The 17,077-nt window shown below is 40.6% G+C and overlaps 1 protein-coding gene across 6 annotated transcripts in view; it reads left to right on the top strand.

Annotated features, from left to right (window-relative positions):
• Positions 1-13,873, top strand: part of LOC128653800 (CYFIP-related Rac1 interactor A) — a 200,658-nt gene extending 186,785 nt beyond the window's left edge. For all 6 annotated transcript variants that reach the window (XM_053707311.1, XM_053707313.1, XM_053707312.1 and 3 more), the window contains 2 exons: positions 7,381-7,451; positions 7,642-13,873. In XM_053707311.1, the coding sequence (XP_053563286.1) occupies positions 7,381-7,451; positions 7,642-7,705 (135 nt within the window). In that variant the 3' untranslated portion in view covers positions 7,706-13,873. The remainder of the gene's footprint in view (positions 1-7,380; positions 7,452-7,641) is intronic.
• Positions 13,874-17,077: the final 3,204 nt, after the last annotated feature.

Raw genomic sequence — 17,077 nt, 5'->3', positions numbered from 1 at the left:
TGGATAAATGCTTTGCAGTGCCGGTGTGTACTGATGTTTTTCCAATACCTAAAAGGTTTACAGAAATTATTAATAAGGAATGGGATAGACCAGGTGTGCCGTTCTCTTCCCCTCCTATTTTTAGAAAAATGTTTTCCAATAGACGCCACCACACGGGACTTATGGCAGACAGTCCCTAAGGTGGAGGGAGCAGTTTCTACTCTAGCAAAGCGTACTACTATCCCTGTCGAGGACAGTTGTGCTTTTTTAGAGCCAATGGATAAAAAATTAGAAGGTTACCTTAAGAAAATATTTATTCAACAAGGTTTTATCCTACAGCCCATTGCATGCATTGCCCCTGTCACTGCTGCTGCGGCGTACTGGTTTGAGTCTCTGGAAGAGGCTTTACAGGTAGAGACTCCATTGGATGACATACTTGGCAAACTTAGAGCACTTAAGCTAGCCAATTATTTTATTTCTGATGCCATTGTTCATTTGAATAAACTAACGGCTAAGAATTCTGGTTTTGCTATACAGGCGCGCAGAGCGCTATGGCTTAAATCATGGTCAGCTGACGTGACTTTAAAATCTAAGCTACTTAACATTCCCTTCAAGGGGCAGACCCTATTCGGGCCTGGTTTGAAGGAGATTATTGCTGATATCACGGGAGGAAAAGGTTGTGCCCTAATTTTCGTGCCTTTCGAAACTTCAAGGCAGGTGCGGCATCAACTTCCTCTAATAATAAACAAGAGGGAACTTTTGCTCAATCCAAGACGGTCTGGAGACCAAACCAGACCTGGAAAAAAGGTAAGCAGGTCAAAAAGCCTGCTGCTGCCTCTAAGACAGCATGAAGGAACGACCCCCTATCTGGTAACGGATCTAGTAGGGGGCAGACTTTCACTCTTCGCCCAGGCGTGGGCAAGAGATGTTCAGGATCCCTGGGCGTTGGAAATTATATCCCAGGGATATCTTCTGGACTTCAAAGCTTCCCCCCCAAAAGGGAGATTTCACCTTTCACAATTATCTGCAAACCAGATAAAGAGTGAGGCATTCTTACACTGTGTACGAGACCTCCTAGTTATGGGAGTGATCCATCCAGTTCCAAAGGAGGAACAGGAACAGGGTTTTTACTCAAATCTGTTTGTGGTTCCCAAAAAAGAGGGAACCTTCAGACCGATTTTGGATCTAAAGATCTTAAACAAATTCCTCAAAGTTCCGTCGTTCAAGATGGAAACTATTCGTACCATCCTACCACTGATCCAGGAGGGTCAATATATGACTACAGTGGATCTAAAGGATGCTTATCTTCACATTCCGATACACAAAGATCATCATCGGTTTCTCAGGTTTGCCTTTCAAGACAGGCATTACCAGTTGTAGCTCTTCCCTTTGGATTAGCTACAGCCCCAAGAATCTTTACAAAGGTTCTAGGGTCGCTTTTGGCGGTCCTAAGGCCGCGGTGCATAGCAGTAGCCCCTTATTTAGACGACATCCTGATACAGGCGTCAAACTTCCAAATTGCCAAGTCTCATACGGACGTAGTACTGGCATTTCTGAGGTCGCATGGGTGGAAAGTGAACGAGGAAAAGTGTTCTCTATCCCCACTCACAAGAGTTTCCTTTCTAGGGACTCTGATAGATTCTGTAGAAATGAAAATTTACCTTGACGGAGTCCAGGTTATCAAAGCTTCTAAATTCCTGTTGGGTTCTTCATTCCATTCCGTGCCCTTTGGTGGCTCAGTGTATGGAAGTAATCGGCTTAATGGTAGCGGCAATGGACATAGTGCCGTTTGCACGCTTACATCTCAGACAGCTGCAACTATGCAGGCTCAGTCAGTGGAGCGGGGATTACACAGATTTGGCCCCTCAACTGAATCTGGACCAAGAGACCAGGGATCCTCTTCCCTGGTAGCTATCTCGGGTCCATCTGTCCAAAGGTATGACCTTCGCAGGCCAGATTGGACTATTGTAACAACAAATGCCAGCCTTCTAGGTTGGGGTGCAGTCTGGAACTCCCTGAAGGCTCAGGGATCGTGGACTCAGGAGGAGTCTCTCCTTCCAATAAATATTCTGGAACTAAGAGCGATATTCAAGGCTCTTCAGGTTTGGCCTCAGTTAGCAACTCTGAGGTACATCAGATTTCAGTCGGTCAACATCACGACTGTAGCTTACATCAACCATCGAGGGGGAACAAGAAGTTCCCTAGAGATGTTAGAAGTTTCAAAAATAATTCACTGGGCAGAGATTCACTCTTGCCACCTATCAGCTATCCATATCCCAGGTGTAGAGCACTGGGAGGCGGATTTTCTAAGTCGTCAGACTTTTCATCCGGGAGAGTGGGAACTCCATCCGGAGGTATTTGCACAACTGATTCTCCGTTGGGGCAAACCAGAACTGGATCTCATGGCGTCTCGCCAGAACGCCAAGCTTCCGTGTACTCTAGCAGCGCCCTGGTCTTTCAACCTGGCTTATGTGTTTCCACCGTTTCCTCTGCTCCCTCGACTGATTGCCAAGATCAAGCAGGAGAGAGCATCGGTGATTCTGATAGCACCTGCGTGGCCACGCAGGACCTGGTATGCAGATCTAGTGGACATGTCATCCTTTCCACCATGGTCTCTGCCTCTGAGACAGGACCTTCTACTTCAGGGTCCTTTCAACCATCCAAATCTAATTTCTCTGAGGCTGACTGCCTGGAGATTGAATGCTTGATTTTATCAAAGCGTGGCTTCTCCGAGTCAGTTATTGATACCTTAATATAGGCACGAAAGCCTGTCACCAGGAAAATTTACCATAAGGTATGGCGTAGATATCTTTATTGGTGTGAATCCAAGGGTTACTCATGGAGTAAGGTCAGGATTCCTAGGATTTTATCTTTTCTCCAAGAAGGTTTGGAAAAAGGATTGTCAGCTAGTTTCTTAAAGGGACAGATTTTTGCTCTGTCTATTCTTTTGCACTAGCGTCTGGCAGATGTTCCAGACATTCAGGCATTTTGTCAGGCTTTAGTTTGAATCAAGCCTGTGTTTAAACCTGTTGCTCCACCATGGAGCTTAAACTTGGTTCTTAAGGTTCTTCAGGGAGTTCCGTTTGAACCTCTTCATTCCATAGATATCAAACTTTTATCTTGGAAACTTCTTTTTTTTTTTTTTTGGTAGCTATTTCCTCGGCTCGTAGAGTCTCTGAGCTATCTGCCTTACAATGTGATTCTCCTTATCTGATTTTTCATATGGATAAGGTAGTCCTGCGTACCAAACCTGGGTTCTTAACTAAGGTGGTATCTAACAAGAATATCAATCAAGAGATTGTGGTTCCATCCTTGTGATACACAATCTGGACGTGGTCTGTGCTTTAAAGTTTTACTTACAAGCTACTAAAGATTTTCGTCAAACATCTGCTTTGTTTGTTGTCTACTCTGGACAGAGGAGAGGTCAAAAGGCTTTGGCAACCTCTTTTTCTTTTTGGCTAAGAAGCTTAATCCGCTTAGCCTATGAGACTGCTGGACAGCAGCCTCCTGAAAGGATTACAGCTCATTCCACTAGAGCTGTGGCTTCCACTTGGGCCTTTAAAAATGAGGCTTCTGTTGAACAGATTTGCAAGGCGGCGACTTGGTCTTCGCTTCATACTTTTTCAAAATTTTACAAATTTGATACTTTTGCTTCTTCGGAGGCTATATTTGGGAGAAAGGTTTTACAGGCAGTGGTTCCTTCCATTTAAGTTCCTGCCTTGTCCCTCCCTTCATCCGTGTACTTTAGCTTTGGTATTGGTATCCCACAAGTAATGGATGATCCGTGGACTGGATACACCTTACAAGAGAAAACACAATTTATGCTTACCTGATAAATTTATTTCTCTTGTGGTGTATCCAGTCCACGGCCCGCCCTGTCATTTTAAGGCAGGTAATTTTTAAATTTAAACTACAGTAACCACTACACCCTATGGTTCCTCCTTTCTCGGCTTGTTTTCGGTCGAATGACTGGCTATGACAGTTAGGGGAGGAGCTATATTACAGCTCTGCTGTGGGTGTCCTCTTGCAACTTCCTGTTGGGAATGAGAATATCCCACAAGTAATGGATGATCCGTGGACTGGATACACCACAAGAGAAATAAATTTATCAGGTAAGCATAAATTGTGTTTTTTATTACCTTATCTCTTCAATACCCCACTGGGAGTGTAATTTCTTCTGCTGGTTGTGTTTACACAGCTTATATATAGCTTGGACCTAAGGCCAGAAACTTTCAGAATAGGTTGGATACCACAGGCTAAATCAACTATTTCAAATGCCAATCTAAGGGTAAAGGAAATACTTGTAAACAATTTAATACACTCCAGCAGGTAAAGTGGATAATTGGGAACAAATTAAATGGGAGAAAAATTTTGAGTAAACTGTTCTTGTCTTCTGGGATACCACCTGAGAAACAAACTCCAAACATCTCTATACACAAGCTAAAAGGCTGCAGTCTAATGCTAACTATTGCATTATGTCACATGAAAGAGAACACTGCTGAAGCAAAGGGAAGTATCCTGGAACTGCCAAGAATACTCAGGATTTAATTGGCATTACCGTGGGACCAACTCCAGAGTCTCCAGTACGGTGATACTTCTCTACATGATCCAAGCTTTTCAACTTCTTTAGTGCTGCTGGTCTAGACAATGCATATCAGCAGCACAGCATTAAAAACACTATCTAAGCTGTGTGTAGAAAGCACTGTATGTATTGAAAGTGATGTCTCAAATGAGTGGCAACAGCATAATAAAAACCTTCTGCAAATAATAGGTTAATAAGTAATAAACAACATTACCCCCAAAACCAGCTTTAAAAAATAATAGGAATATACAACTGATGTGCACAAGATGTTTTGGAAGAGGACTTGTTTAATTGTAGACTGGGGTACTGTAGGGTTATACAGTTAAGACAAACTATCTAGCAGAAAATCCTATGGGATTACCCCAATATACTGCACTAAAAATAGCAGGAAACAGGCCACAGCTAAATATATTCTTAGAAGTGTTCCAAGAAAACTCACATATCAGAAAGTAGACTACACACATGCAGACCTGATGAGGTTAATAGGGTGCACAGGTCCTTACAGCAAAATGAAACCTAATGCAATTGGTAAGAATCTTCATCTCTACAAAGAAATATATTTTTCAGACTAGAATAGAGTTACATCTCACACTACCTAACTCCAAAGACAGAAATGCAGTAATCGGAAGGGGAAAAGTCTACATACTTAAAGGGATAGTAAAGTCCAAATTAAACTTTAATGATTCAGATAGGGTATGTAATTTTAAACAACCTTCAAATTTACTTTTATCATCAAATTTGCTTTGTATTCTTGTTATTCTTAGTTGAAAGCAAAACCAAGATAGGCTTATATGCTAATTTCTAAGCCCTTGAAGGCCGCCTCTCACCTGAATGCATTTGACAGTTTTTCACAGCTAGAGGGCGTTAGTTCATGTGTTTCATATACATAACACTGCTCATGTACGTGAAGTTATTTAAGAGTCAGCACTAATTGCCTGAAATGCAAGTCTGTCAAAAGATCTGAGATAAGGAGGCAGTCAGCAGAAGCTTAGATACAAGGTAATTACAGAGGTAAAAAGTGTATTAATATAACTGTGTTGGTTATGCAAAACTGGGGAATTGTAAATAAAGGGGTTATCTATCTTTTTAAACAATAACATTTGTGGTGTTTACTATCCCTTTAACTCAAGATAGACACAAAGTAAAATGCCCCATGAGTACTGACTATGATAGGATACTACCAGAGAGAATCCTATTGCAGTTAAAGGGACAGTCTACAATATTTTTGTTATTGTTTTAAAAGGTAGATAATTCCCTTTATTACCCATTCCCCAGCTTTGCACAACCAACACAGTTATATTAATATACTTTACCTTGTATCTAAGCATCTTCTAACAGCCCCCTGATCACATGACTTTTTATTTATTATCTATTGACTTGCATTTTAGCCAGTTAGTGCTGGTTCCTGAACAATTTCACGGTCGCGAACACAATGTTATCTATATGGCCCACATGAACTAGCAATCTCCTTTTGTGAAAAGCAAATAAAAAAGAATGTGATAAGAGGTTGTCTGTAGTGGCTTAGAAACAGGCAGACATTTAGAGGTTTAATTGTTATAAAGTATATTAAAAGAACAATGTTGGTTGTGCAAAACTGGGGAATGGGTAGTAAAGGCATTGTCTATCTTTTTAAACCATAACAATTTTAGTGTTGTCTGTCCCTTTAACCCCTTAACGCCCTTAGGATGTTCTATGCCGTCCTTACCGCACTTGGCTTTAACGCTATTAGGGCGGCATAGAACATCCTAGCCTTTTGGCTGTACTAAAGCCAAAGGCGCTTCCCGAATGGGATCGTGGGCTGGAGGGCATGCCTAGCGTCATAGGCACTCCCCCCAGACACAATCCCATAATTGAAATCACGCAATCACATGAACTATCATATAATTTACATTTTTAACTTATTTGTTTACATGTAGACCTATAAGCCCGGCCGTTAAGGGGTCTAACCCCTTTTGTTTAGCATGTGAATGGCTTTTGTGGTGTGTGAAGAACCAGGAATGAGATATGACCTGCAGCTGGCTCATAGCCATGGTAGTATTCAGCAGCACATGCCCTACAAGTCTGTAGTGAAACGTCTTTCAGATATTCAGCACACGGGAATCTGAGGAGGAAATAACTTATAAGAGAGCATGTCAAGCACACCCATGATTTAAAGGAAACCCTTCTCATTTGGTGAATGCATTAAGAATGCAAAAAAAAAAAAAATTCATTAAGTTCAAATCAAATATCCCTTTTTGCAACGACTTTGGGCAAAATGATCCATATATTACTATGTCGCTGAAATATTACATCTCAGGCGTGTCCATAGTTTTGAAACAAAGGGACAAACGCTATTGTTATTTTCCCATTTGCAGGGCTGAGCAACATATTTCATAAACTCTACTAATTAAAGCAGAAATACATTGTTCTATATAAACAAACTTCTAATGAGCATTGTTTTAGCAAGTGCTTCAAACCTGAATTACATACAGCAAAATAAACATCTGATTCACAAAGAGTAATGATGTAGATGGGAAAGAGTAGTGTGGAACAGGACAATGGCAGCTCAGAACTAAAGGGAGCTGGAGGGCCAATTTGTAATCCTCCTATCTTTAATTTTGACACACCTGATTTTGCTTAATGGTTACATAGATACATAAACTAAATGCCTTTTCTTTGGTCTTTTACTCAGATTTAAGGAAAGGGGAAAAACATAATTGAAAAGAAACATAAGATAATGCTTGAAATCAGCTATTTATCGCTCTGTAGAAACTTTCATGTAAAAACGAGTTGAGTTGTCTCTGTTTTGTGCAACTGACCTGTAGCTCTCTTGTTCCTAGATGAAAGGATGTATTAAGGTACTGAAGGACCAGCCATCTACTAGCACAGAAGGACTTCTTAATGCTCTCAGGTATGTAGGAAAATATCTACAGGGATCCAATGTCTGACCTAATGACCAGCTTTGTTAAAAACAAATATCAGTGGGTCCTCATTAAATTATATTACAGTTTTTAATCTGTATAATACAAATATATATACTGAATATATATTAGTAAAGCCTTTGTGTAACTATGATGACTATAAACTACTCATTGTTTTAGATATACAACTCGCCACCTGCACGATGACACCACGTCTAAGCAGATTAGAGCCATGCTACAGTGAAACCCTGTATCCAGCCTGCCACAATTTGAGAGACACGAGGAGCCTCCATGAACCTATCCTACCACTTTAGTACTTTTTTCACTGCTGAAAGAGGAACATATTCTCTGCAGATCACTGTTCTGAAGAGAATGCTGTGCATAATACTAGCTCTAAACAGTCCCTATGATCACAGAGACTTTTGTGTATCATGGCTCTTCAAAATGACTGCACTGTTCGTGTTGTGTAGACATTACTGCTCGTGTGTCTTGTTAAGAATGTTCTGCGTAGACGTAGACCTGTGCTCACTGCTTATCATGTTCTGCAAAAGCTGGGTTATGAATGCTTTGCACACTCCTGTACATGTCATGTCTCTGTAGAGATCTCAATGCCGCAGTACTCTGCAAATACCTGTTCCTATCAGTGCTACACATGCTGTGTTTAACTGCAGTATCCTATGATTGTATTTGGTGCACTGCAAAGGCCTGTCCCTATCACTGTTCTACATAAACTCTTACTGTCCTGTCCCTATCACTGTTCTACATAAGCTCTTACTGTCCTGTCCCTATCACTGTTCTACATAAGCTCTTACTGTCCTGTCCCTATCACTGTTCTACATAAGCTCTTACTGTCCTGTCCCTATCACTGTTCTACATAAGCTCTTACTGTCCTGTCCCTATCACTGTTCTACATAAGCTCTTACTGTCCTGTCCCTATCACTGTTCTACATAAGCTCTTACCGTCCTGTCCCTATCACTGTTCTACATAAGCGCTTACTGTCCTGTCCCTATCACTGCTCTACATAAACTCTTACTGTCCTGTCCCTATCACTGTTCTACATAAGCTCTTACTGTCCTGTCCCTATCACTGTTCTACATAAGCTCTTACTGTCCTGTCCCTATCACTGTTCTACATAAGCTCATACTGTCCTGTCCCTATCACTGTTCTACATAAGCTCATACTGTCCTGTCCCTATCACTGTTCTACATAAGCTCTTACTGTCCTGTCCCTATCACTGTTCTACATAAGCTCTTACTGTCCTGTCCCTATCACTGTTCTACATAAGCTCATACTGTCCTGTCCCTATCACTGTTCTACATAAGCTCTTACTGTCCTGTCCCTATCACTGTTCTACATAAGCTCTTACTGTCCTGTCCCTATCATTGTTCTACATAAGCTCTTACTGTCCTGTCCCTATCACTGTTCTACTTAAGCTCTTACTGTCCTGTCCCTATCACTGTTCTACATAAGCTCTTACTGTCCTGTCCCTATCACTGTTCTACATAAACTCTTACTGTCCTGTCCCTATCACTGTTCTACATAAGCTCATACTGTCCTGTCCCTATCACTGTTCTACATAAGCTCTTACTGTCCTGTCCCTATCATTGTTCTACATAAGCTCTTACTGTCCTGTCCCTATCACTGTTCTACATAAGCTCTTACTGTCCTGTCCCTATCACTGCTCTACATAAGCTCTTACTGTCCTGTCCCCATCACTGTTCTACATAAGCTCTTACTGTCCTGTCCCTATCACTGTTCTACATAAACTCTTACTGTCCTGTCCCTATCACTGTTCTACATAAGCTCTTACTGTCCTGTCCCTATCACTGTTCTACATAAGCTCTTACTGTCCTGTCCCTATCACTGTTCTACATAAGCTCTTACTGTCCTGTCCCTATCATTGTTCTACATAAGCTCATACTGTCCTGTCCCTATCACTGTTCTACATAAGCTCTTACTGTCCTGTCCCTATCACTGTTCTACATAAGCTCATACTGTCCTGTCCCTATCACTGTTCTACATAAGCTCTTACTGTCCTGTCCCTATCACTGTTCTACATAAACTCTTACTGTCCTGTCCCTATCACTGTTCTACATAAGCTCTTACTGTCCTGTCCCTATCATTGTTCTACATAAGCTCTTACTGTCCTGTCCCTATCACTGTTCTACATAAACTCTTACTGTCCTGTCCCTATCACTGTTCTACATAAGCTCTTACTGTCCTGTCCCTATCACTGTTCTACATAAGCTCTTACTGTCCTGTCCCTATCACTGTTCTACATAAGCTCTTACTGTCCTGTCCCTATCACTGTTCTACATAAGCGCTTACTGTCCTGTCCCTATCACTGCTCTACATAAACTCTTACTGTCCTGTCCCTATCACTGTTCTACATAAGCTCTTACTGTCCTGTCCCTATCACTGTTCTACATAAGCTCTTACTGTCCTGTCCCTATCACTGTTCTACATAAGCTCATACTGTCCTGTCCCTATCACTGTTCTACATAAGCTCATACTGTCCTGTCCCTATCACTGTTCTACATAAGCTCTTACTGTCCTGTCCCTATCACTGTTCTACATAAGCTCTTACTGTCCTGTCCCTATCACTGTTCTACATAAGCTCATACTGTCCTGTCCCTATCACTGTTCTACATAAGCTCTTACTGTCCTGTCCCTATCACTGTTCTACATAAGCTCTTACTGTCCTGTCCCTATCATTGTTCTACATAAGCTCTTACTGTCCTGTCTCTATCACTGTTCTACTTAAGCTCTTACTGTCCTGTCCCTATCACTGTTCTACATAAGCTCTTACTGTCCTGTCCCTATCACTGTTCTACATAAACTCTTACTGTCCTGTCCCTATCACTGTTCTACATAAGCTCATACTGTCCTGTCCCTATCACTGTTCTACATAAGCTCTTACTGTCCTGTCCCTATCATTGTTCTACATAAGCTCTTACTGTCCTGTCCCTATCACTGTTCTACATAAGCTCTTACTGTCCTGTCCCTATCACTGCTCTACATAAGCTCTTACTGTCCTGTCCCCATCACTGTTCTACATAAGCTCTTACTGTCCTGTCCCTATCACTGTTCTACATAAACTCTTACTGTCCTGTCCCTATCACTGTTCTACATAAGCTCTTACTGTCCTGTCCCTATCACTGTTCTACATAAGCTCTTACTGTCCTGTCCCTATCACTGTTCTACATAAGCTCTTACTGTCCTGTCCCTATCATTGTTCTACATAAGCTCATACTGTCCTGTCCCTATCACTGTTCTACATAAGCTCTTACTGTCCTGTCCCTATCACTGTTCTACATAAGCTCATACTGTCCTGTCCCTATCACTGTTCTACATAAGCTCTTACTGTCCTGTCCCTATCACTGTTCTACATAAACTCTTACTGTCCTGTCCCTATCACTGTTCTACATAAGCTCTTACTGTCCTGTCCCTATCATTGTTCTACATAAGCTCTTACTGTCCTGTCCCTATCACTGTTCTACATAAACTCTTACTGTCCTGTCCCTATCACTGTTCTACATAAGCTCTTACTGTCCTGTCCCTATCACTGTTCTACATAAGCTCTTACATAAGCTCTTACTGTCCTGTCCCTATCACTGTTCTACATAAGCTCATACTGTCCTGTCCCTATCACTGTTCTACATAAGCTCTTACTGTCCTGTCCCTATCACTGTTCTACATAAGCTCATACTGTCCTGTCCCTATCACTGTTCTACATAAGCTCTTACTGTCCTGTCCCTATCACTGTTCTACATAAGCTCATACTGTCCTGTCCCTATCACTGTTCTACATAAACTCTTACTGTCCTGTCCCTATCACTGTTCTACATAAACTCATACTGTCCTGTCCCTATCACTGCTCTACATAAGCTCATACTGTCCTGTCCCTATCACTGTTCTACATAAACTCTTACTGTCCTGTCCCTATCACTGTTCTACATAAACTCTTACTGTCCTGTCCCTATCACTGCTCTACATAAACTCTTACTGTCCTGTCCCTATCACTGTTCTACATAAACTCTTACTGTCCTGTCCCTATCACTGTTCTACATAAACTCTTACTGTCCTGTCCCTATCACTGTTCTACATAAGCTCATACTGTCCTGTCCCTATCACTGTTCTACATAAACTCTTACTGTCCTGTCCCTATCACTGTTCTACATAAACTCTTACTGTCCTGTCCCTATCACTGCTCTACATAAGCTCATACTGTCCTGTCCCCATTACTGCTCTGACAAATTCTGTGCAAATGTTCTGCTGCATTCACATATGCTCTGCAGAGCTCCACACCCATTCCTAATTATCAGAAAGATGTGTCTATGGGGCATATTTATCAAGCTCCGTATGGAGCTTGATGCCCCGTGTTTCTGGCGAGCCTGCAGGCTCGCCAGAAACAGCAGTTATGAAGCAGCGGTCACAAAGACTGCTGCTCCATAACCTGTCCGTCTGGTCTGAACAGGCGGACAGACATCACCGGAAATCAACCCGATCAAGTACGATCGGGTTGATTGACACCCCCCTGCTGGCGGCCAATAAATAGATCATCTACAAAACATTTATGCAAAGAAAAAAATGAGTGTATAATGGCCCTTTACCTGTTCTGCACACTGGTGGACTTTATGCTCACACCTATAATGTTCTGCAAATTTATAGCGGCCTGCATGTGTTAATGCACTGTGCACTTTAATCTGCAAAGGTGATTTGTGTGTCAGTGCTATGCAGAACTCAGCAGATCACTACTCTATAGATAAAGAGTATTAGTACTCTGCAGGACATTGTGTAGTTTTCCCAACACAGTCAGCCCCTATGTAGTAGCCCTCTTATTGTTTATGTAACTGTGCCAGAGATACACCATGAGTGGAGCAGTCAGGCCATGGCAAACAAAAGATAGCAGGCTGGACACATTATTTTATATTGCGCTGTATATACACTTCACAAGCACATTGTGTCCAGAGGGCTGATAGCTAGTTCAGGATTCATCCAATGATTACACACAATGATACATGCAATTTGGAGGGTAAGCCGCTTGGCCAATATCTTCATCATCTTGGTGTATGATCTGTTTGGATGGTGTATACAAGTGTACAGTATCAGACCTGCTCATCCATCTTTTCCTATATGACTATTGTTATGGCGATGCAAACATATAGCAACCCTATTAAAGTTTAGAATCCTTCTAATGTTTTCATTAATGTCTATAGTGTTACTTTATTACCATAATAGTGTGCAATATGAGGCTGCTGTCTGAAATGTCAACATGATATCACACATCAGTTGTTAGTGTTAAAGGGACAGTCTACACCAGAATTTTTATTGTTTTAAAAGATAGATAATCCCTTTATTACCCATTTCCCAGTTTTGCATAACCAACACAGTTATAATAATATACTTTTAACCTCTGTGATTATCTTGCATCTAAGCCTCTGCAAACTGCCCCTTTTTTCAGTTCTTTTGACAGCCTTGCAGTCTAGCCAATCAGTGCCTGCTCCCAGATTACTTCACGTGCACGAGCACAGTGTTATCTATATGAAATATGTGAACTAACACCCTCTAGTGGTGAAAAACTGTTAAAATGCAATCTAAAAGAGGTGGGCTTCAAGGTCTAAGAAATTAGCATATGAACCTCCTAGGTTAAGCTTTCAACTAAGAATACCAAGAAAACAAAGCAAAATTGGTGATAAAAGTAAATTGGAAAATTGTTTAAAATTACATGCTCTATCTGAATCATGAAAGTTTATTTTGGCCTAGACTGTCCCTTTAAGCAGGGGGCAACAGGACGGGGATGTGACTTTACCTTACTGGGGATGGGTAAAACAGTACAAATACCTTATATCACATAATAGCAGAGACAGACCCAAGACCAGCAAGCTACAGCAGCCAATTAATTGGTTGGATTTCAGCCCCTCACATAACTATGTCCTGCTTCTCTCCCTGGCTGGCAAGCTGGGCTCTCATAATGCACAATTATAATGCTGAGATTTTGCTGGTATGGTTTGTACTGTGGACTTCTCATGCACACTATTATGACAGGACATAATCATATTCTCACTGTTAATATTCTACATGCACAGCATCTACAACAGTTACTTGCAACAGCACTGAGAACGAATATAGGGTGATTCCAGCATAAACAAATGCTGACAGTATAAAGCCTTTACATATTTTATGTACTATTTAAAATGTTTGCATTACATGTCAGCATTCTTCTAGGATACTATTTATGTTTTCCTCTACAGTGCCATGAATACACGTCAGGTGATTACTGTGCCATAAAAGGACACCATTAATGTATACTGATCATAATGTTCTATTATGGGACATATCACTCACTTCTTTAGAAATTGATTACTTGTATTATTTGTACCAATAAAGTCTCTCATCTTGGTCAGTCTAACACTGTGTTCATTCATTCTTGTTTGAGCTGCACTAACTAAATAACCTGCAGAGGGCAGTAGGCGACAGCCAATGATGATTAATATGTCTGAGCTTGACTGAAAACATTCTACAAGGTGCCTCCTCAGTATTACAAGGACCCCAAGAATTGTTTTAAAGGTCATTTTTACCTTGGATACAGTGTACCTCATTAAAGGGACAGTAAACGTCTTGAAAATTGTATATAAATTGATTCACAATGCATTATGATGCAACTTTGCAATATATTTTCGTTAATTATTTTGTTCTCTTTTCATGCAATTTAGCTCTGAAAATTTAGGATTTTCTAATTCTCTGAACTTGAAATGTACCCTGCTGTCTTCTCAAGGCTAACCCTGCAACATATAACTACCTAATTGGCTTTAAGTGATAACAACTCCGAAACAACACACTTAATACTAACAATATGAACGTGGCTAGCCTTGTTGCCTGCAGATTAGAGTCTGGATTGGCTCCTCCAAATAAGGCAATGGTGGGTGGAGTTTGGCTATTGAAAAGGGGAATTCACTAGACATGTGCATGGCGAAAAAATTCGGTTCGGATCGATTCGGATTTTTTCGAATTTCGGTTCAGAGCGATTGGAATTCGGAAAAATTTGAATCGATTCGGTTCGGATTTGTTTCGGATTCATTCGAATTCGAATAAATTCGTTTCGGATTCGAATAAATTCGGCTGGGTTCGATTCGGTTCGGTTCGTAAATTCGGGATTTCGGTAAGTGTTAGGTGGGATTAGACTAGTATTATGTACTAAATTCGGCTGGATTCAGTTCGGAATTTCGGTAACTTTAGGTGGGATTAGACTTATACTGTACAATAGTAGTGTAATCCATGGCCATCCGAATTTACCGAATAAATCCGAAGTAATTCGGATTTATTCGGTAAATTCGGCAGTATTTTAATTCGGAAATTCGGTTTGATCCCAAATGCCGAATTTGCCGAATTTCCTAATCGATCCGAAACGAATCACACATATCTAGAATTCACTAATATGCTTTCTGTAAAGAAGAGTCACTTACTTTACAATATAATGCTCAGTGGAATAAGCTGATAATTTATCTCCATGCTGGTACGTTTTCAGAATCTGCCTCTCTGTGTGTACTTGTTTACATTGGCATATCCATACGTAAGTTAATGTATATTCATAGAACTATATACACCACAGTGTGTGAGCATATGCCAGTTATATATACACCACAGTGTGTGAGCATATGCCAGTTATATATACACCACAGTGTGTGAGCATATGCCAGTTATATATACACCACAGTGTGTGAGCATATGCCAGTTATATATACACCACAGTGTGTGAGCATATGCCAGTTATATATACACAGTGTGTGAGCATATGCCAGTTATATATACACCACAGTGTGTGAGCATATGCCAGTTATATATACACCACAGTGTGTGAGCATATGCCAGTTATATATACACCACAGTGTGTGAGCATATGCCAGTTATATATACACCACAGTGTGTGAGCATATGCCAGTTTTATATACACCATAGTGTGTGAGCATATGCCAGTTATATATACACAGTGTGTGAGCATATGCCAGTTATATATACACAGTGTGTGAGCATATGCCAGTTATATATAAACAGTGTGTGAGCATATGCCAGTTATATATACACCATAGTGTGTGAGCATATGCCAGTTATATATACACCACAGTGTGTGAGCATATGCCAGTTATATATACACCACAGTGTGTGAGCATATGCCAGTTATATATACACCACAGTGTGTGAGCATATGCCAGTTATATATACACAGTGTGTGAGCATATGGCAGTTATATATACACCATAGTGTGTGAGCATATGCCAGTTATATATATACCACAGTGTGTGAGCATATGCCAGTTATATATATACCACAGTGTGTGAGCATATGCCAGTTATATATAAACCATAGTGTGTGAGCATATGCCAGTTATATATACACCACAGTGTGTGAGCATATGCCAGTTATATATACACCACAGTGTGTGAGCATATGCCAGTTATATATACACAGTGTGTGAGCATATGCCAGTTATATATACACCACAGTGTGTGAGCATATGCCAGTTATATATACACCACAGTGTGTGAGCATATGCCAGTTATATATACACCACAGTGTGTGAGCATATGCCATTTATATATACACCACAGTGTGTGAGCATATGCCAGTTATATATACACCATAGTGTGTGAGCATATGCCAGTTATATATACACAGTGTGTGAGCATATGCCAGTTATATATACACAGTGTGTGAGCATATGCCAGTTATATATACACAGTGTGTGAGCATATGCCAGTTATATATACACCATAGTGTGTGAGCATATGCCAGTTATATATACACCACAGTGTGTGAGCATATGCCAGTTATATATACACCACAGTGTGTGAGCATATGCCAGTTATATATACACCACAGTGTGTGAGCATATGCCAGTTATATATACCCAGTGTGTGAGCATATGCCAGTTATATATACACCACAGTGTGTGAGCATATGCCAGTTATATATACAGTGTGTGAGCATATGCCAGTTATATATACAGTGTGTGAGCATATGCCAGTTATATATACACCACAGTGTGTGAGCATATGCCAGTTATATATACACAGTGTGTGAGCATATGGCAGTTATATATACACCATTGTGTGTGAGCATATGCCAGTTATATATACACAGTGTGTGAGCATATGCCAGTTATATATATACCACAGTGTGTGAGCATATGCCAGTTATATATAAACCATAGTGTGTGAGCATATGCCAGTTATATATACACCACAGTGTGTGAGCATATGCCAGTTATATATACACCATAGTGTGTGAGCATATACCAGTTATATATACACAGTGTGTGAGCATATGCCAGTTATAAATACACCATAGTGTGTGAGCATATGCCAGTTATATATACACCACAGTGTGTGAGCATATGCCAGTTATATATACACCATAGTGTGTGAGCATATGCCAGTTATATATACACAGTGTGTGAGCATATGCCAGTTATATATACACCATAGTGTGTGAGCATATGCCAGTTATATATACACCATAGCGTATGAGCATATGCCAGTTATATATACACCACAGTGTGTGAGCATATGCAAGTTATATATACACCATAGTGTGTGAGCATATGCCAGTTATATAT

This window comes from Bombina bombina, chromosome 3 (genome assembly GCF_027579735.1).
Source record: "Bombina bombina isolate aBomBom1 chromosome 3, aBomBom1.pri, whole genome shotgun sequence".
Lineage (NCBI taxonomy): Eukaryota > Metazoa > Chordata > Amphibia > Anura > Bombinatoridae > Bombina > Bombina bombina.
Note: the sequence above shows the minus strand (reverse complement) of the source record. Positions and strands in the feature narration are given on the sequence as shown.